Source organism: Rhinolophus ferrumequinum, chromosome 18 (genome assembly GCF_004115265.2).
Source record: "Rhinolophus ferrumequinum isolate MPI-CBG mRhiFer1 chromosome 18, mRhiFer1_v1.p, whole genome shotgun sequence".
NCBI classification, from domain to species: domain Eukaryota; kingdom Metazoa; phylum Chordata; class Mammalia; order Chiroptera; family Rhinolophidae; genus Rhinolophus; species Rhinolophus ferrumequinum.
This window is the reverse complement of record NC_046301.1, coordinates 23742266-23759329: the sequence shown is the minus strand read 5'-3', so window position 1 is coordinate 23759329 and position 17064 is coordinate 23742266. Positions and strand designations below refer to the sequence as shown.

The 17064-nt window shown below is 37.1% G+C and overlaps 1 protein-coding gene across 10 annotated transcripts in view; it reads left to right on the top strand.

The window, feature by feature from the left end:
• The window catches only part of FBXW7 (F-box and WD repeat domain containing 7), a 173020-nt gene extending 163581 nt beyond the window's left edge, over positions 1-9439 (top strand). For 8 of the 10 annotated variants that reach the window (XM_033134249.1, XM_033134255.1, XM_033134254.1 and 5 more), the window contains 5 exons: positions 873-986; positions 2225-2406; positions 4391-4616; positions 6261-6471; positions 7539-8689. In XM_033134249.1, the coding sequence (XP_032990140.1) occupies positions 873-986; positions 2225-2406; positions 4391-4616; positions 6261-6471; positions 7539-7807 (1002 nt within the window). In that variant the 3' untranslated portion in view covers positions 7808-8689. Of the gene's footprint in view, positions 1-872; positions 987-2224; positions 2407-4390; positions 4617-6260; positions 6472-7538 lie in introns of all 10 variants that reach the window. The other 2 variants (XM_033134256.1, XM_033134258.1) reach the window with 2 other exon arrangements.
• Positions 9440-17064: the final 7625 nt, after the last annotated feature.

Below are 17064 nucleotides of genomic sequence, written 5' to 3'. Positions count from 1 at the left end.
TGTACACAGAAAACAATATATTTTAAAATAACTGAAAGTGTAACCAACAATACTCCTCTATTACGAATTTCTCTAGTCTGACAACTAATTGTACTTGAATAAAAGATGAGTTGAGCTGCATGTAGTTCTATCTTGTAAATTAAAATTTCTGTATATCCTGTTGAATTTTGTCATATCCACTTCTACCCTAAGAATTGGCTCCCTCTCTGACCTCTCTGACCACATGCTCTGGACATGATTTTTGAGGCATGCTCATGTTTTGGAATTTTTTTGGTGGCTTTTGTGTGTTTTATTTTTATAAATGTAAGTATTATTCTGACTTTTATAAGATTTCAAATATATAAAGAATGGCAAACATGCTTGAAATTCTTCCATATATATATATATATATATATATATATATCTGGAAAAAAACAACTTGGGGAGATACTGTTCTATTACTGTGTATACATTAAAACAAACTTCTTTTGTTTTAAGTTTTAAAAGTTGATAAATATTACTCCGATCTTCCTAGTTAATTGTTTTTCTGTGTCACAATTGCAAAACTTAGATGCATATTCTCTTGGTTAGAACAGATAAAATATATAATTATAAAATATATTTGTGTTTGAACCATCTTTATGTCTTGACTCAGTAAAATTTTAATACTTGATGTCTCAAGTATAAATAATAGAATATGAAACAGTAAAATGTTTACTACTTGATTCATCAGCCAGGAATGATAATGCTTCATATTTCATATAAACTTTAATTCTAGACATAGACTACAGATTACTGTTCCTATTAATGTCTTCATTTTTATTTTCACCAGTATTTACAAAAATAATACTTTAATAGCATATTTCTAACCTGTACGTACGTCTATCTTGAAGGTGCTGAAAGGACATGATGATCATGTGATCACATGCTTACAGTTTTGTGGTAACCGAATAGTTAGTGGTTCTGATGACAACACTTTAAAAGTTTGGTCAGCAGTCACAGGCAAAGTAAGTACTTCTTTCTGCACTTCACAAAGTCACTGTTTTGTGTGTATCTTTGCAAGGATCAATCAGTGAAAACAAAAACAAAAAACAAGAATTCATTTTTGACCTTAGCTTACTTTCATAATTAATATCAGAGCTTCTACTTTAGCATCATCTTCCTTGGCACGAAGATGACATTTATCAGGATAGGGATGTCATTAGTTTCTTCTTCCTTTAGTTTGTCTTATCTCTGTGAGGGAGCTATTTTAAGATTTTACAGATGTGCTTTCTCTTTTTCGTGTCTTAGTTTTTACCACCTTTTTAACCATCTAAATTATATCTCCTTCCTTTCTAATCTTTTTCCAAAAATATCATTGAGGGATATTTGTTTTTTCTTGTAAACTGCTTTGTTGATAACCTACTTACAGTTTAGAAGTTAAATAAATCATGTTAATTTAGACTTATGTCAAACCCTGTGAGGTGGAAGTTAAGCAGACTAGGTGTTTAAATAGGAGTTTGAAGATCAAAGCACTCCCAGCAGTCAGTTTCACTGCACACAATACTATACTCGACCGGTTCTCTCGTGAATGCTAATATTTAGAGAATATTTTCATGAATTAAATAATTGACTACCTAAAAAATAATGGAAGAAAGTGTGGGGGGGAAATACCTATCTTTTAAAATGTCTTATAGCTTGTTGATTCTTGGGCAAGAATCTTCTGAATATTCCAATCAGATGTTACAATTTTAAAAAGCAGCTTCATATTTCCATAGTTTAATGTTAGTTTTGGATTGACTTCAGGGCTTTAATGTCTGTCTTTACTTGTCTAGAAGTACCTGGCCTGGCTTCTAACTACTGCCTTACGGCAGATTCAGATGAAAAGTGGTATGTAGCCACACCCAACACTGTTGGAATTCTTTCATCGAATCCATTCCCATGGATGAAACCAAGTTGTAATTTTAGTATTAGTTCATCAAAGAGGCCAGGCTAGAGCTTTCCTACTACCTTAGTGAGAAATGTTTACTTTTTACCTACTTGTTCCTCAATTGTGTGTGCCTGTATAATGTGTAATGCTACTAAATAAACAAAGCGGTAGGTAATGATGGAGTCATGTTATAGTGATGTGAAAAAGTATTTTCTGATAATGCCAAACAATCAAATCGAGTAAATAACCTTACTCCAAATTTTAATGAGCTACTGAAATGTTATTTAAATCATTTTTCTTTCTACCAAAAAGTAATCATCTTAAGTGTTTTTCCAGTGTCTGAGGACATTAGTGGGACACACGGGTGGAGTATGGTCATCACAGATGAGAGACAATATCATCATTAGCGGATCTACAGATCGGACTCTGAAAGTGTGGAATGCAGAGACTGGAGAATGTATACACACCTTATATGGGCATACTTCCACAGTGCGCTGTATGCATCTCCATGAAAAAAGGTGAGGAAAAATCCCTAGTGCTTGGGAATCCTTCCTCTGTCACTTGTGTATTTGGGGCCTCTTGTGTAGCATTCAGCTGGTATAATATTTCCTTTAATAAAGAGATAGTGATAATGTGCTCAAATTAGACTTTAATTATTAGATTTCAGATGTTTCTATACTAGGAAAGCTGTAGTGTTTTGGCTTAAAATTGGGGGGTTGTCTTTAAATTTCTTCCTCAATTATTAGTATTGTTGGCTTCCTCCTTGAAACTATTCTCTAATCTTATTTATTCTACATCTTTGATGACTCATCATCTTCAAAAAAATCATTTTCTCTCTCTCTTTTTTTTTTTTGCTATTCATATTTCTGCTATTGGGACAAACGCAGTTATTCAAAGCTTTAAGTCTCCGAGTCTTTTTAATTACATACCCCCATTCCATCGTATCCTCTATATCTGGGCAAAATCTGAGGCCTGTGGTCTTTAATTTCTTCTCTCATTACCTATCACCTGAACTGCGGACACAGGTTTCACACTTGGTCGTCTCACCTTGTACACAGCTGATAGAACTCTCCTCTAATTACGGTCATGTCCCTGCCCTTTGGGAACCTTCTGTTGCGTACCGAATTAAGGACAAAATCCTCAATCCACGTTTCAAAATAGTCAGCCAAACGAGACTGCTTGCTTTTCTCTTTTCAGTGCCTTTGCTGTTGGTTTTATCTCCTCCTACAAAGCCCTCCTGTTAAAGTCTTTCCGTCTTCTATTGGCATGTCTTCATGGTACCTCTGTTAAACAAATGTGATTGCTACTTCATTTGTCAAATGAGGTCTTTGTGAAGAGTCCTTACAGTGAATCCACTCCAATCTTTATCTTTAATTCTGTCCACAGCATCGTTTCTACTAAGAACCATTACATTAAGCAGATTTCACACTAGATTGGTAATATGTGAAGAAAGGTACCTTCTCATTTGTAATTTGAATCTACTTTGAACAGTATGCTTTACTATTAAAATTTGGGGTGTTGGTATCAGGAGACCTTGCATTTCAGTTTGCACTATGTTCTGACTTAAATCTCTCAATGCTTCTGCTTTCTACTCTTCCAAATGTGGAAAGTATTGCTTTTCTTTATCTCTTAGTCATGACATGAAGATACCTGAGTTTTCAGCTCTCCTTTGTAATCCAAAGGTGATTGCAGTATTTTGCCGATTGTATCACCTTGGTCTTCAGAAGAGTATAACTTCAATGTAGGGCCAAATTTTTAAGGGACTTCTGTTGCCTCTACATATGTATCTTCTGAAATCTGTATATCTTAATGCCCACATAGCCTGCTGAATATTTATAAATCTAAACATATGCAGCCTTTGAGGACATGTCTAAAACTGGTTGATTTTACTAGAATATATGGTGTAAAGCACATATCGTTAGCTGTTTAAATTCAAAATTCTGATTTGTTTTTTGTTTTGATTTTTTTCCGTAATCACAAAGGGAATATGTGTTCATAATCAAAATTTGGGAAATGGCAGGAAGAATAAAAAGAATTTTAATTTTTCAAAATACTGCCACCCACAGTTCTCCCATTAACATCTTATACATAGTATATACATTAGCATTTTATTTCTAAAATTTAAGATCTTATTGTGTATATTTAGAGCTTGCTGCTTTTGCTGCTGCTGCTGTTGCCGCTGCTGCTTCTTTTGCTTCTTCTTTTTCCAATATAGCACAGTGGTTTTTTCAAACTGTTCCACAGAACCCCAAGAATCTACTCGATTTTTCTTAGGCGGGGGAACCAAACAGGCAGAATTCTAGGCTTCCCAACTTCCCATCCCAGAGTAACTCAACTTTTTTATGTTTATATATCAAGTTTTTACATAGGATTTCTTTGCAAACAGGTGTCCCTGCTTAAGAAAAAAGAAAAAAGTTTACTAACCACAGACTTTATATATCATATTTTCTCACATTATTAAAAATTCTAATACTTTTTGTTTTGTTGTTTTCCCTCCTACAGAGTTGTTAGCGGTTCTCGAGATGCCACTCTTAGGGTTTGGGATATTGAAACAGGCCAGTGTTTACATGTATTGATGGGTCATGTAGCAGCAGTCCGCTGCGTTCAGTATGACGGCAGGAGGGTTGTTAGTGGAGCATATGATTTTATGGTGAAGGTGTGGGACCCAGAGACTGAAACCTGTCTACACACGCTGCAGGGGCATACTAATAGAGTCTATTCATTACAGGTAAGAGATCGTATCTTCCCCTGTCCTTCAGATGCTCTGCTGATGAGTCATCAGAGAGTTCTGCTCAGATAACCACTGTCAAATTGTGGCTTCAGTGCAGTCCAGAAAAGATAAATCAAATTATCCTTCTGTTTACACATACTTGAAAATTGGCGTGAAGAAAGCATAGACTTTGAAATTATTTATGTGATTTGTTTCAGCTTTTCAGTGATCCATTTTTCCCTCTAAAATACAAATATTTGTCTTGGAACCTGGGACTTTGGAGCCCTAAGTTTTGCTTTATTAATGAATGGGTAGATAGTCTCATGTGAGAATAACCCGATTTTAATAAACTCCTTAGCAGAGGATTAATTTGGCCAAAAGCTGCCCCTTTGCCTTGGTAGCTGAAAGCTGATGGACCATGTAATTGTGATTCCATCCCCATTCTAAGTGGAAGGTGGGGCCATTCTGCATCGAGCTGCTCTGCTCTCACAGGGCTGCTGAGCTGTAGTCACAGAGAAGTAAATTGGACTAAATTGATGTTTTTGTTTACATTTAAACTTGAGGTCCTTAAGTAAATTGCCATATTTTGAGGTAAATAACTGGATTAATAGCAAGTTTAGAAAATGGGTTTCATTTTATTTTCTGAAAGACAGAATTTCAACTCAAAAACGTGTCCTATTATTTATGTAGTTTCTTTACCAGGTACTACTGCCCATTAGCAATCAGCCAGTTGGTACAGAGTCCTGGTACTGACAGCTCTGTTCTTGGGGTATTTGTTTCTTAATTGATGGAATACTGTCTATGTCATGAAATATTGACACATGATAAAGAGGTTTATTAACTTAGAAAAGGTTATGAATTTGAAGGAGAGGGAATTGGTTGCAGTTGTTTTTGTGATATGCTCAGAACCTTAACGAATATAATATTCTCATTTAAATAAACTGTTCGATTGAGAAAAGAGGTAGCAACATTATTTCACATCTGGGAATTAATAGATGTTTATTGACTTTTGGTGAAGCTGCGAAGCAAGAAAAGAGGTGCTACATATCTTGCTTTTGTTATCAAAATGCCACCTTTTCTAATTCCAGATGTAATTATCTGTTGGCTCATTTCCTAATTAGCATTAGGTTATTCTAAATGAAATTTTTATTCTACATACAATTTTCAGTAGAACTTTTAAACATCATGAAAGTTATCTCTAGCTCTTTCCATGCCTTAGGTGTTGATATACACATCTTTTATCACAAGCTATATCAGTAGTTTCAACTTCCTGTTGGAAAGTAAAACTCAAATGGTAATCCTTATTGAATTTTCCATAGTGTGTAGCTACTATGTGTGTCAGACAATATGAAAATAATATTTCCATTTTAGGTGTTTTTTATTTTTAATTGTTTCTGCATCTAGTTTGAAGCCACTGGCCATATAAAATGAACATTTCTAGTTTGACGCCACTGGCCAAAAAAAAAATGAACATTTTGGGTAGAAGCTTCTGAGAGCATGCACTGTAGTTGCTTGATTACATGCAGTTTATCCTAGTACCTCATTCTGTTCCTGGCATTTCCTGTTTCCCATGCTCTGCTCCCCTCCCCCATTAGGATTAAGGTCAGTAAATAATATCAAGAATGTCTACACTGCTCGTCTAATAAACTGTGTCTGTTGTAGTTTGATGGCATCCATGTGGTGAGTGGATCTCTTGATACATCAATCCGAGTTTGGGATGTGGAGACAGGGAATTGCATTCACACGTTAACAGGACACCAGTCGTTAACCAGTGGAATGGAACTCAAAGACAATATTCTTGTCTCTGGGAATGCAGATTCTACAGTTAAAATCTGGGATATCAAAACAGGACAGTGTTTACAAACATTGCAAGGTGAGTTTTGCCTACCCACCTTTAGTCGTGTTTGTTAACAATTAGACCGTTAGTCAAGAGAAAGAACTACCCTCAGATAAAATGAAAATGCGTATTTTGGATAAGTTCATGAGCATTTCCACTCTGACTTAACAAAACTAGGCTACCATTGAGACAGTGTTTTAAATTGTGTTTTTAATATAAAATTGTTTCATCCCTTTCTGCCTGTACGGTTAACTCTCCCTAACCTTAAAGAACAATGTGAAGAAAGACCTTGGCAATATCACAAAAGCAGTACTCTCATTTTATTTTTTCAGTGATCGTTTTATTTTGAGTTTGTAGTCCAATTTAAAGTTAAAGAGCTGTCTTGATGGGGAAAAACCCAAAATCTTCTCTAATCTGATAGAAAATTGCTTTGGCTTCAACTTAGACCCTTAACCATCTGCTTAACTAGAAGGAGGGGAAGGAATTATGGTGCCCAAACAGATAAAGAAAAATGTGAAAGCCACTATTATTAAATGAGGCACAACAGTGTTAACTTCTTAAGTCATGATTAACTTCTTTTTATTGCTCATAGCCCTTAGAAAGTGTTTTTTTTTTTTTTTTTTTTTCCCTTCAGTCAGGCTGTATTGCAGCTTTTTACTCATTGGTTTTGTCTTTTCCTCAGAGTTTTGGAATAGTGTTCATTCAGCCTTTGCCCCTGACTGGTCAGTTCCAAGTGGTAGGGCTACAATAGATGTCTTATGCTTGTTTGTCCATCAGCAGAATACATGAAGCTGGACTATGTCATCACCAAGAAAAGCTCTCGTTCCTCCATCCAGAAACCAGAATGTGTGCCTGGTAGCTAACCAAGCTTCTTGGAAGACAAAACTCTTGAAAATTAATGTTTCAGTTACAGACAGCTACCAGATTTTCTCACATCCCTGCTTAAATACTTACATACTCAGAATACAATTTCTAAATATGCGACATTTTAAATATTTCATTTACTGTACCTTCTAATAACGTAGAAGTCTACAAATTACAATGTAACTAACCCGTAGCCATGATTTCTAAGCAGTAATGAAATTCGTCTGGTTCTTGCCTAGGTCCCAACAAGCATCAGAGCGCTGTGACCTGTTTACAGTTCAACAAGAACTTTGTAATTACCAGCTCAGATGATGGGACTGTAAAACTATGGGACTTGAAAACGGGCGAATTTATTCGAAATCTAGTCACATTGGAGAGTGGGGGGAGTGGGGGCGTTGTGTGGCGGATCAGAGCCTCGAACACAAAGCTGGTGTGTGCGGTCGGGAGTCGGAATGGCACTGAAGAAACCAAGCTGCTGGTGCTGGACTTTGATGTGGACATGAAGTGAAGAGCAGAAAAGATGAATTTGTCCAAAAGTGTAGGCGATATCCTCCCTGCCCTTCCCCCAGGGGAAAAAAAAAAAAGAAAAAAAAAAAGGAAAAGAAAAAGAAAAAAAAAATCCCTTGTTCTCAGTGGTGCAGGATGTTGGCTTGGGGCAACAGAGTGAAAAGACCTACAGACTAAGAAGGAAAAAAGGAAGAGATGACAAACCGTAACTGACAAGAGAGGCGTCTGCTGTCTCATCACATAAAAGGCTTCACTTTTGACTGAGGGCAGCTTTGCAAAATGAGACTTTCTAAATCAAACCAGGTGCAATTATTTCTTTATTTTCTTCTCCAGTGGTCATTGGGCAGTGTTGATGCTGAAAGTTACAGGTTCTGCGGGCCTGTGCTTTTACCACTGAGACCTAGAAAGGAGATGCAATAACATCAAAACAAGTACTGGTTGACTTTCTAATTAGAGAGCATCTGCAACAAAAGTAATTTTCTGGAGTGGAAAAGCTAAAAAAAATATATTACTGTGAATTGTTTTTGTACAGTTATCATGAAAAGCTTTTTTTTTTTTTTTTTTTTTGCCAACCATTGCCAATGTCAATCAATCACAGTATTAGCCTCTGTTAATCTATTGACTGTCGCTTCCACATACACTCTTCAATGCATATGTTGCTCAAAGGTGGCAAGTTGTCCTGGGTTCTGTGAGTCCTGAGATGGATTTAATTCTTGATGCTGGTGCTAGAAGTAGGTCTTCAAATATGGGATTGTTGTCCCACCCCTGTACTGTACTCCCAGTGGCCAAACTTATTTATGCTGCTAAATGAAAGAAAAAAAGCAAATTATTTTTTTTTATTTTTTTCTGCTGTGACGTTTTAGTCCCAGACTGAATTCCAAATTTGCTCTAGTTTGGTTACGGAAAAAAAGACTTTTTGCCACTGAAACTTGAACCATCTGTGCCTCTAAGAGGCTGAGAATGGGAGAGTTTCAGGTAATAAAGAGTGAAGTTTGCCTGCAAGTAAAGAATTGAGAGTGTGTGCAAAGCTTATTTTCTTTTTATCTGGGCAAAAATTAAAACACATTCCTTGGAACAGAGCTATTCCCGCCTGTTCTGTGGGGAAACTTTTCTTTTTGAGGGCTGTGGTGAATGGATGAACGTACAAAATAAAACTGACAAAATATTTTAAAAATATATAAAACACAAAGTTAAAATAAAGTTGCTGGTCAGTCTTAGTGTTTCGCAGTATTTGGGAAAACAACTGTTACAGTTTTATTGCTCTGAGTAACTGACAAAGCAGAAACGACTCAGTTTTTGTAGTAAAGGCGTCACATGCAAACAAACGAAATGAATGAAAAAGTCAAATGGTTTGCCTCATTCTCCAAGAGCCACAACTCAAGCTGAACTGTGAAAGTGGTTTAACACTGTATCCTACGCGATCTGTTTTTCCTCCTCCTGTTTATTTTTTTTGTTTGTTTTATTTATAGTCTGATTTAAAACAATCAGATTCAAGTTGGTTAATTTTAGTTATGTAACAACCTGACATGATGGAGGAAAACAACCTTTAAAGGGATTGTGTCTATGGTTTGATTCACTTAGAAATTTTATTTTCTTATAACTTAAGTGCAATAAAATGTGTTTTTTCATGTTAGTATGCCTGTTTCTTCCACTGAGGTACTAATGCTTCATTATAAATATTTAGGGTTTGTTTCTAATATTTGAAAGAGCAGAGTCTTGGTTTCTTTGCATACGATGTAGTGTGAGATAGAAATCAATATTTTCTGGCCTCTTTCTACAGCTAAACTAAGAATAATGTGCTGCAAATGCAGATTTTAGCTCTCTCCTTAGACTCTAAAGGAGGACACTCCACTCTGCTTCTCTCTATGTTACATTGGGATGTATACATACAAAATCTGGGTCCCTTGAAGAGTTATATAACTTTTGTGATAGTAACAACTGGGATTCCTATAAAAAGTTCATTTTTAAAGTGGGGCCATATATTGCGTACTTACCAGGAACTTCCCATGCGTTCTCTGTGACGTTCCCACCATCCCTGCGAAATAAGTACAGTAAGTCCTCATTTAACAACGTCAATAGGTTCTGCAACTGGAAGTGAACCAACATGTGATGAAGACCTTTTTACCACGGGGTAACTGATATAAACAGCAGTTAAGTTCTTTGGCATCTGGTCAATGTTAAAACAAAATGACATTGAGCAAAAACAACGTTCTTCGAGGACCTGCTGTACTATTACCTCCATTTTAAAGATGAGGGCACAACTGTGGCTCAGATGAGTTAGGTGATTTGTCAGAAGTCAGGTAACTAGCAGAGCACAAGAGTTGCTTTAAAAAGAAAGAAACCTAGAATTTTTACAAGCTAAGGCAAGGTTTTAGAAAACAATAAGTCATTTTTGTGGTACTTTTGGGCTCTTCTGTCACTTTTATTTAATACATCCAATACAAGCGAGAGAAAAAAATGAAGTCCGTTATTCAAATTATATAGCCTCCCAAATAGCAGGTTCTCTCTCCCTGCTCTTCTATATATACAAATGTGTGTGTGTGTATGTGTGTAAAATCTCTAGTAGTCTCAACTATCCAAGCCATAGATAAAATCTAAAACTTAAAAATGGACGTTATTTAATGAATAGATTTCTCACAAAGTGTATGTTCTTTATTCATAGGGCAGCAATTCTTGGGCTTCACTCTCGTCATACTACTAAATCAGAACAGCTAGGAGAGGGACCCAAGAATCTGTATTTCACCTAGCTCACCAGGTGAGTTACGGACACAACTTTCAGAACCTCTGCCTTAGATACTGTCACAGTATGTTTGGTTATTTGGTTTATTAGTCTACAGCACACTGCAGGCATGAGAACATCAGGGAGAAGGCACAGGCTAAAGGAAAAGACAGAAAAACTACATAAACACAAGGCAAAAATCATATTTGGCCATGAAGTGCAGGGGCGACCAGCTTGCCTGCGTTAGGGTAAGCCAGGCCAGAACCCAGAGCCGCTGCTACTGTTCGCACAGAAGACTGAATGATCAGGAAACAGTGGTAGTTCTATTTGATAGTCTTAAAACTGCTTCATTTTTCATAATATAAATGTGGCTTCACTGTAATATAATTAAAGACAAACATCACTTCAAAATAAATGTACATTATAGGCGAGAATGAATTATCAGGCTATGCAGACAAATAGGCCCGGATTCCAGTTCCAGTTCTTCTAATACTACTTTCTAGTTATGAGACCTTCATCGATTTTTTTGACCTATGTTTCCTCAACTAGAATGTAGAGAATACCCACTTCCTAAGGTTATTGCAGGGATTAAATGAAATGTTATGAAGCATATAGCACACTAGTGGTACTTAGAGTTCAATAAGTGGTAGCTACTATTAAAACTTTTAATAAAATAGACCCAGATAATTGTAACTTTCTATATTTGGGAACAGTTGAACGTGTTCGTGACTCATTGACGTATGTAATAAAAATAGCATTTTCTCTATATATAGTAATTTATATTTTTTAAAGTGGAGTCACATAAATCTCTCATTTGAGTTTTACAGAAACCTTATAGGATAGACTGGTAATGGGCACCTAATGGTGATTTTTGTGTATACTTAGGTGTTCATGAAATATTATTTTATGAATAAATGAATAGTCTCTATTACAGTGGATCTGTTCCTAAAAGGAAAATGTTGAGCTCATTCTAAAGAAATTACTGTCATTAGAGTAAGAAAGGTCACGCAGGGAACCCTGCTTTGTGGCCTCCTTAATGAAGAAATTCACCTTATATAACTGAATTTTTAAATTTTCCTATCAGAATACAGGCAGTGCCCACATTTAGATGTCACAAGTTCCCAAAGATCAAACATTGCCTGAAACTAAAGCTAAAATTAGGACACAAAAGTAACCCATAAACGCCCGTAGCAGGTGTTCAGTTGTATTGAACAAAGGGAGTTCTCCCTCTCCCTCTCCCTTTCTCTCTCTCCCTCTCGCTGTCTCTCTCTCTCTCTCCCTCCCTCCCTCCCCCCCCTTTCTCGCCCTCCCACCTACCCTCCCTCCCCCCCTCCTAACCTCCCTCTCTCTCTCCTTGGGATCGTTTATAATTTTGACACTGAAACTCTTACTGAAATTCAATAACCACAGTATTTCATTAATTTGCAAGGGCTAGTGCATACCAAATAATTAAGTAAATGTTTCAACCTACCTATTTAATTTCAAAAAGTAATTGACATTTCATTATTTGTATTAATTTTTCAAGCAATTTTCTTTATGCCTTTTGAGCTAGTCTGTTGTAAAGACTCCTTTCCATTTCTTTGAATTGATTTGAGACTACAATCAAACAACAGAAAAAGACCTCTGTGCTTTTCTCTTCCCTGGAGTGAAATGGGGACCCAAGGGCAGCTTCCCCAGACCTAGGCACTTCCTTTCTGCACACTTTACTGATGCACTCACCGCACGTTGTGAAACTAAGGTACGGAGGTGAAACTAAGGTATGGAGGTGGAGGGGAGAAGGTACCTGGAAGGAGCCCACCTCACTCCATCCTCGCTCCTGGAACCCCTTCTGTTCCACATTGAAACCAGGAACAAGCAGCTTGGCATAGCAGGAGTAGATTCACGTTACGTGTTTCTGATTCCTCACAGACACAGCTTTATTCATTTTCCTTCTGTTCGTCATTCCTCACCCCCAAAAAATCAAGACTGTAACCTATACTCCATCCGATTCTTCAGCCAATAAAGGGTTCGACTTTGTCCCTGACAGCAACGCTAGGAAACCATCCTGTTTGGTAGCTTTCACCATTTGTAATTCTACTGATGGTAAAAGTGGTTAGTGTTGCCGAGTGATGAATTTGAATAAATGCTTCTGAGACAGGTTGTTTTAATGTTCCCTGCCTCACTGCATTTTGAAGAGAGAGAGAGAGAGAGAGAGAGAGAGAGAGAGAGAGAGAGAGAGAGAGAGAGAGAGAGAGAACACAGATACAAGAATATATTGGAACCTATAATCCTCTTGTTCTCAGTGAGTCATAACATCATTTTCCTTAAGCCTTTTCCCTTCTTCATCCATAAAAAAATAAAGGAATGGGCCATATAAAGGGAAGGTGTTGGTGGCCAAGAGGAGACTTCTGAAGCCTTTTCCATGATGGATCAGTGGCCAGTGTGTCTGAAGAGGATGTTGTGTGTGTTTTCACACAATGTTCTTGGAGTCCTGTATTAAGCAACCAACCGTATGGTAATTTGAAAAGTTGATGCAGTTTGCGATTTTGGCATTTTCTACTGCCCAGGAGATAGATTTTAAGTTAGATCCAATGTGGCTGAACCCAGCTCCTTTTTGTTGAGAGTGCCTAGTCATTGATTTGAATTGCAAACAAACATAGCGTGGCATTGTTCACTAGCCAACATGTCTCATTATCCATTTGATTAATACTAGTGATGCCCAAATGAGTGAGGTTCTTGCCAACTTTGTCCCTATGCTACCTTCTCTTTGTAGATGGAGACCAAAAATACCGGAAGGTACTTTTAAATGATTCTTCAGGGAAAGGAAAAGCACCAAAAGCTGAAAGGACTCAGAATGCACCTTTCCCCAAAGTATAAGTAGATTCCAGATCCAGTTCCTAGGAAGACTCATTGCTGAGATGAAAGGCTGGCAACTACCCAATTTGCAATTGGGTATAAAAATAGCAGAGTTCCTATTTCAGATGATCTGATTCTCCCCAGGATTTTTAAGGACAAGGAACTACTGAGTGGACATTTTGATGTTTCATTCTTTGCTTTGGAAAATCTATCGTGGCAAAACCTATAAAGGCTGTTTATCTTTGGGCTTTGTTTTGCTTCAGCAGTCATGCTCTGCAAAAGAAAAATTATGTTGAAATCACTCTTGCAAATCAATTCAAATATAATAGACCACAAAAATATATTGCCAATATACTCTTTTTCTAGGAGGGTCATAGATTATATAAAAGAGACATCAAACCACTACTCACCATAAGAGGAAGGTTACTTGCAAGACTTTTTACACGTGTTGATGAAGACTGTACCAAACCCTACGCCTTACTAAATGCAATTAGCAAGACAATGTAGTCCCCTGCCACCTTGAGCCTTGCAGTCTGAGGAAGCTCCATTTCTGCAGCGCGAGTTTGAGGAGCTTAAATCCAGCAAGTACACCGAAGGTATAGAGGTTAAAAGTAAAACTGCCTGCACCTTTTGGTAAGGGTCAGGAAGCTTATAAACTTAAGGACCCTCTTAAAGAAAAGAAAAACCAAATTAGATGCAAAAATAAACATTTAGAATGATAAAGATTATAGCAAAGTGCTGATGCCTTGGTAATGTGGATCCTTTTTTTTTTTCCCCTGAGATCTCTTCAGTCAAATGAGGAAGAAGCTTTTGCACTCTTACTGCCGTGAGAAGAGGCAGGACCATGTAGACATTACACTGGTACATAGTACATCCTCAATAAGTGTTAGCAGCCATTATTATTATTATTGAGAAAGACAGTTGTGTTCAAATACCATTTCAGCCACTTGTGTGACCCCGGAAGATTTAAATCTTACTGAACCTTTTCCATCATCTGTAAAAGAGAAAGTAACTGTTGTGAATAATACACGAGATAACATGAAGCCCCTGGTATAGTGTGTGGCGAATTATGTACTCAATGAATGGCAGCCATCTTGAGTATTATCACTGCCACTAACAATGAAGAAATTGGTGACTGTCTTTTAGGCCATCATTTCAAGTTTAATCTGGAAGAGGAGATCTGTAAGACCCAGAACACAATGTCCAAACTACCTTCCAAAATGTGCTGGGGAACCTGAGAGAAGTCTGCCCTGTTAGCAAGTAATACGCAATCCAGTTTAAAGTGACAAATTGGCTCTTTCTCTCCAAAGACTTACTAAATAATAGTAGAAAAATTAAAAAGGCATAACCCCAAAAGGGGAACAGGAGAGGAAAACCAAGTAGACAAATGATTTCAACAACTTTGAATGAAAGAAAGCAGATGGAGGAGTGGTCTCCAGACAATAGATGAGAGAAACTACAACCTACCGTGCCCAGGAAGAGGGGAATACAAATGAAAGGTGAGCTAATTGCTATTCTAGTGGAATGCAGTGGCAAGACATGGGCCTGAGAACTGGGGGGCTGATCGAAAGTCAGAGCACATGGAGTGGATGGAGCCCACCTTTTTTTCTCACCTTCCTGCAGCCAGGGGACCACCTGTGCAAATGCCCCAACCTCCCCCCCCCACACACACAACACCATTTACAAGAACTGTGACGGGGATGTGATCCAGACTGAGTACAGAGCCTCAGAAGAAAGCCCAGAAATAAAAATGGAGATTAAGTTACAGTCTGCAATTCTCCCACACTCTCCCAGAATGCCAACAGGCTGGCAAACATCAGAAGATTCCTCCCTAGAGAAGTGAACAACCCAGGAAAAAAAGGTCTCCATATCATTGGTCAGAGAGGCAAAGGTTCTTCCAAAGAAACCTGGCTCCCCACCCCGTCAAAGGAGAAACTCCTCATTCAGTGAGCCCCAGCCACACACACACAGATCTTCCTGTCTGCTTTTGAGTGTCCATCACTGAAATATGAACAGATAGTCAAGAACTATTAAACATCTGAGAAAGACATCCAATAAGCCAAAAAAACCCATGAAATAAACTTTAACAAAGAACTATAATCTCATCAGGATAAAATACAGTATATTATAATACTGGGATAGGATACACTTTTTAAAAGGCTTTATGTATACTAAAATGTGATAGAAATTTTAAAAGATAAAAACCTTCAATGGAAAATAAAAATTGAGGAAATCAAATGAAAGTAAAAAGAAGAGATGAAAATTAGTGGAGAAACTATAAAGGACTTAAGAGGATCAGTTTGAGACATTTAATATCTAAATAACGGTAGTTTCAAAGAAGAAAATAGCACAGAATAAGTTATTCTAAAATTAATACAAGAAAAATTAACAGAATTGAAGGACAGAAAAGCCCCAGATTGAAAGGGCCCATTGAATGTCCTTTGAATAAATGAATGGAAAAAAAAAATCCGTATCACAATTTATCATTATGAAATTTTGGAGCACCTGGACTAAAAAGAATCCCCTAAGGGGGCGGCCGGTTAGCTCAGTTGGTTAGAGCACGATGCTCATAGCACCAGGGTTGCCAGTTCGATCCCCACATGGGCCATTGTGAGCTGCACCCTCCACAACTAGATTGAAACAACTACTTGACTTGGAGCTGATGGGTCCTGGAAAAATACACTTAAATAAAAGTTAAAAAAAAAAATAGTCCCTAGAAACTTGTGGAGAAAAAAATCAAAGTAAAAAAATGAGAATCAGAATTTTAGACTTCTCAATAGCAATATCAGATACTAGAACACAAAGGTCTTCAAAATTCGAAAGGCAAATTATTTTCAGTTTAGGATTGTACACCTGGCCAAATTATTGATCAAGTGAAAGGGAGAATAAAGACATTTCCAGGCATGTAAGGACTCCAAACACTACCTTTTACAAACTCTTTAAGAAGTTTATGGAAAATGTGGTCCAACAAAGCAATGAAATAAATCACGAAAGAGGAAAACGTGGTATATAGAAAATAAGGATTTCAAAATGGGGACGGGGTGAAGGGAGTTCCAGGATGATAAAAAGGCATTTGTACTCAAGAACTGCACATTGAGGTGTGAGCAGAAGGGGCCATAGAAGAAAGGCCCCGAGAATACAAAAGGCAATGATAAATCCTCATGGTAGGTCTCACTGTCATGACAGACCATTTAGAGAAAAATCTTATGAACTTTCAAGACATCTGATGATATATTTAGAAATTTTTTTTAAGTTTCAGTGTACTAAAAGCTATGCAACAGGTAAAAATGACACAATTATTAATTCAAAATAGTATGTGAAAAACCATAAGGGTTGTACACTTTTTAGCCCTGCAGTAAACCATATTTATGTAACCATAAAAATGTAAATACTGATTAAGGATGTTGCTAAAATGTATGCAGAGGAGGGGAGGGAAGTGAGGTGGAAGGAAAGAGTGAAATCCTGATCTACCATAATTAGAAGTTATTAATGTCTAAAATTGGAAAAAAAAAACCTAAGACCTAAGAGGATAAGCATATTATAGAAGGATAGGGGATACTCATCAGAAGAATTAGCTAAAAAAGAGTGTTTGCCTTTGTGGTTGGGGGAAGGATATAGGTGCTGCATTTTGATATGCTTTACTTTTTTGCGTTTCTTTGCTAAACTATATATATATATATTTTAAAGCAAGGCCAAAATAATCA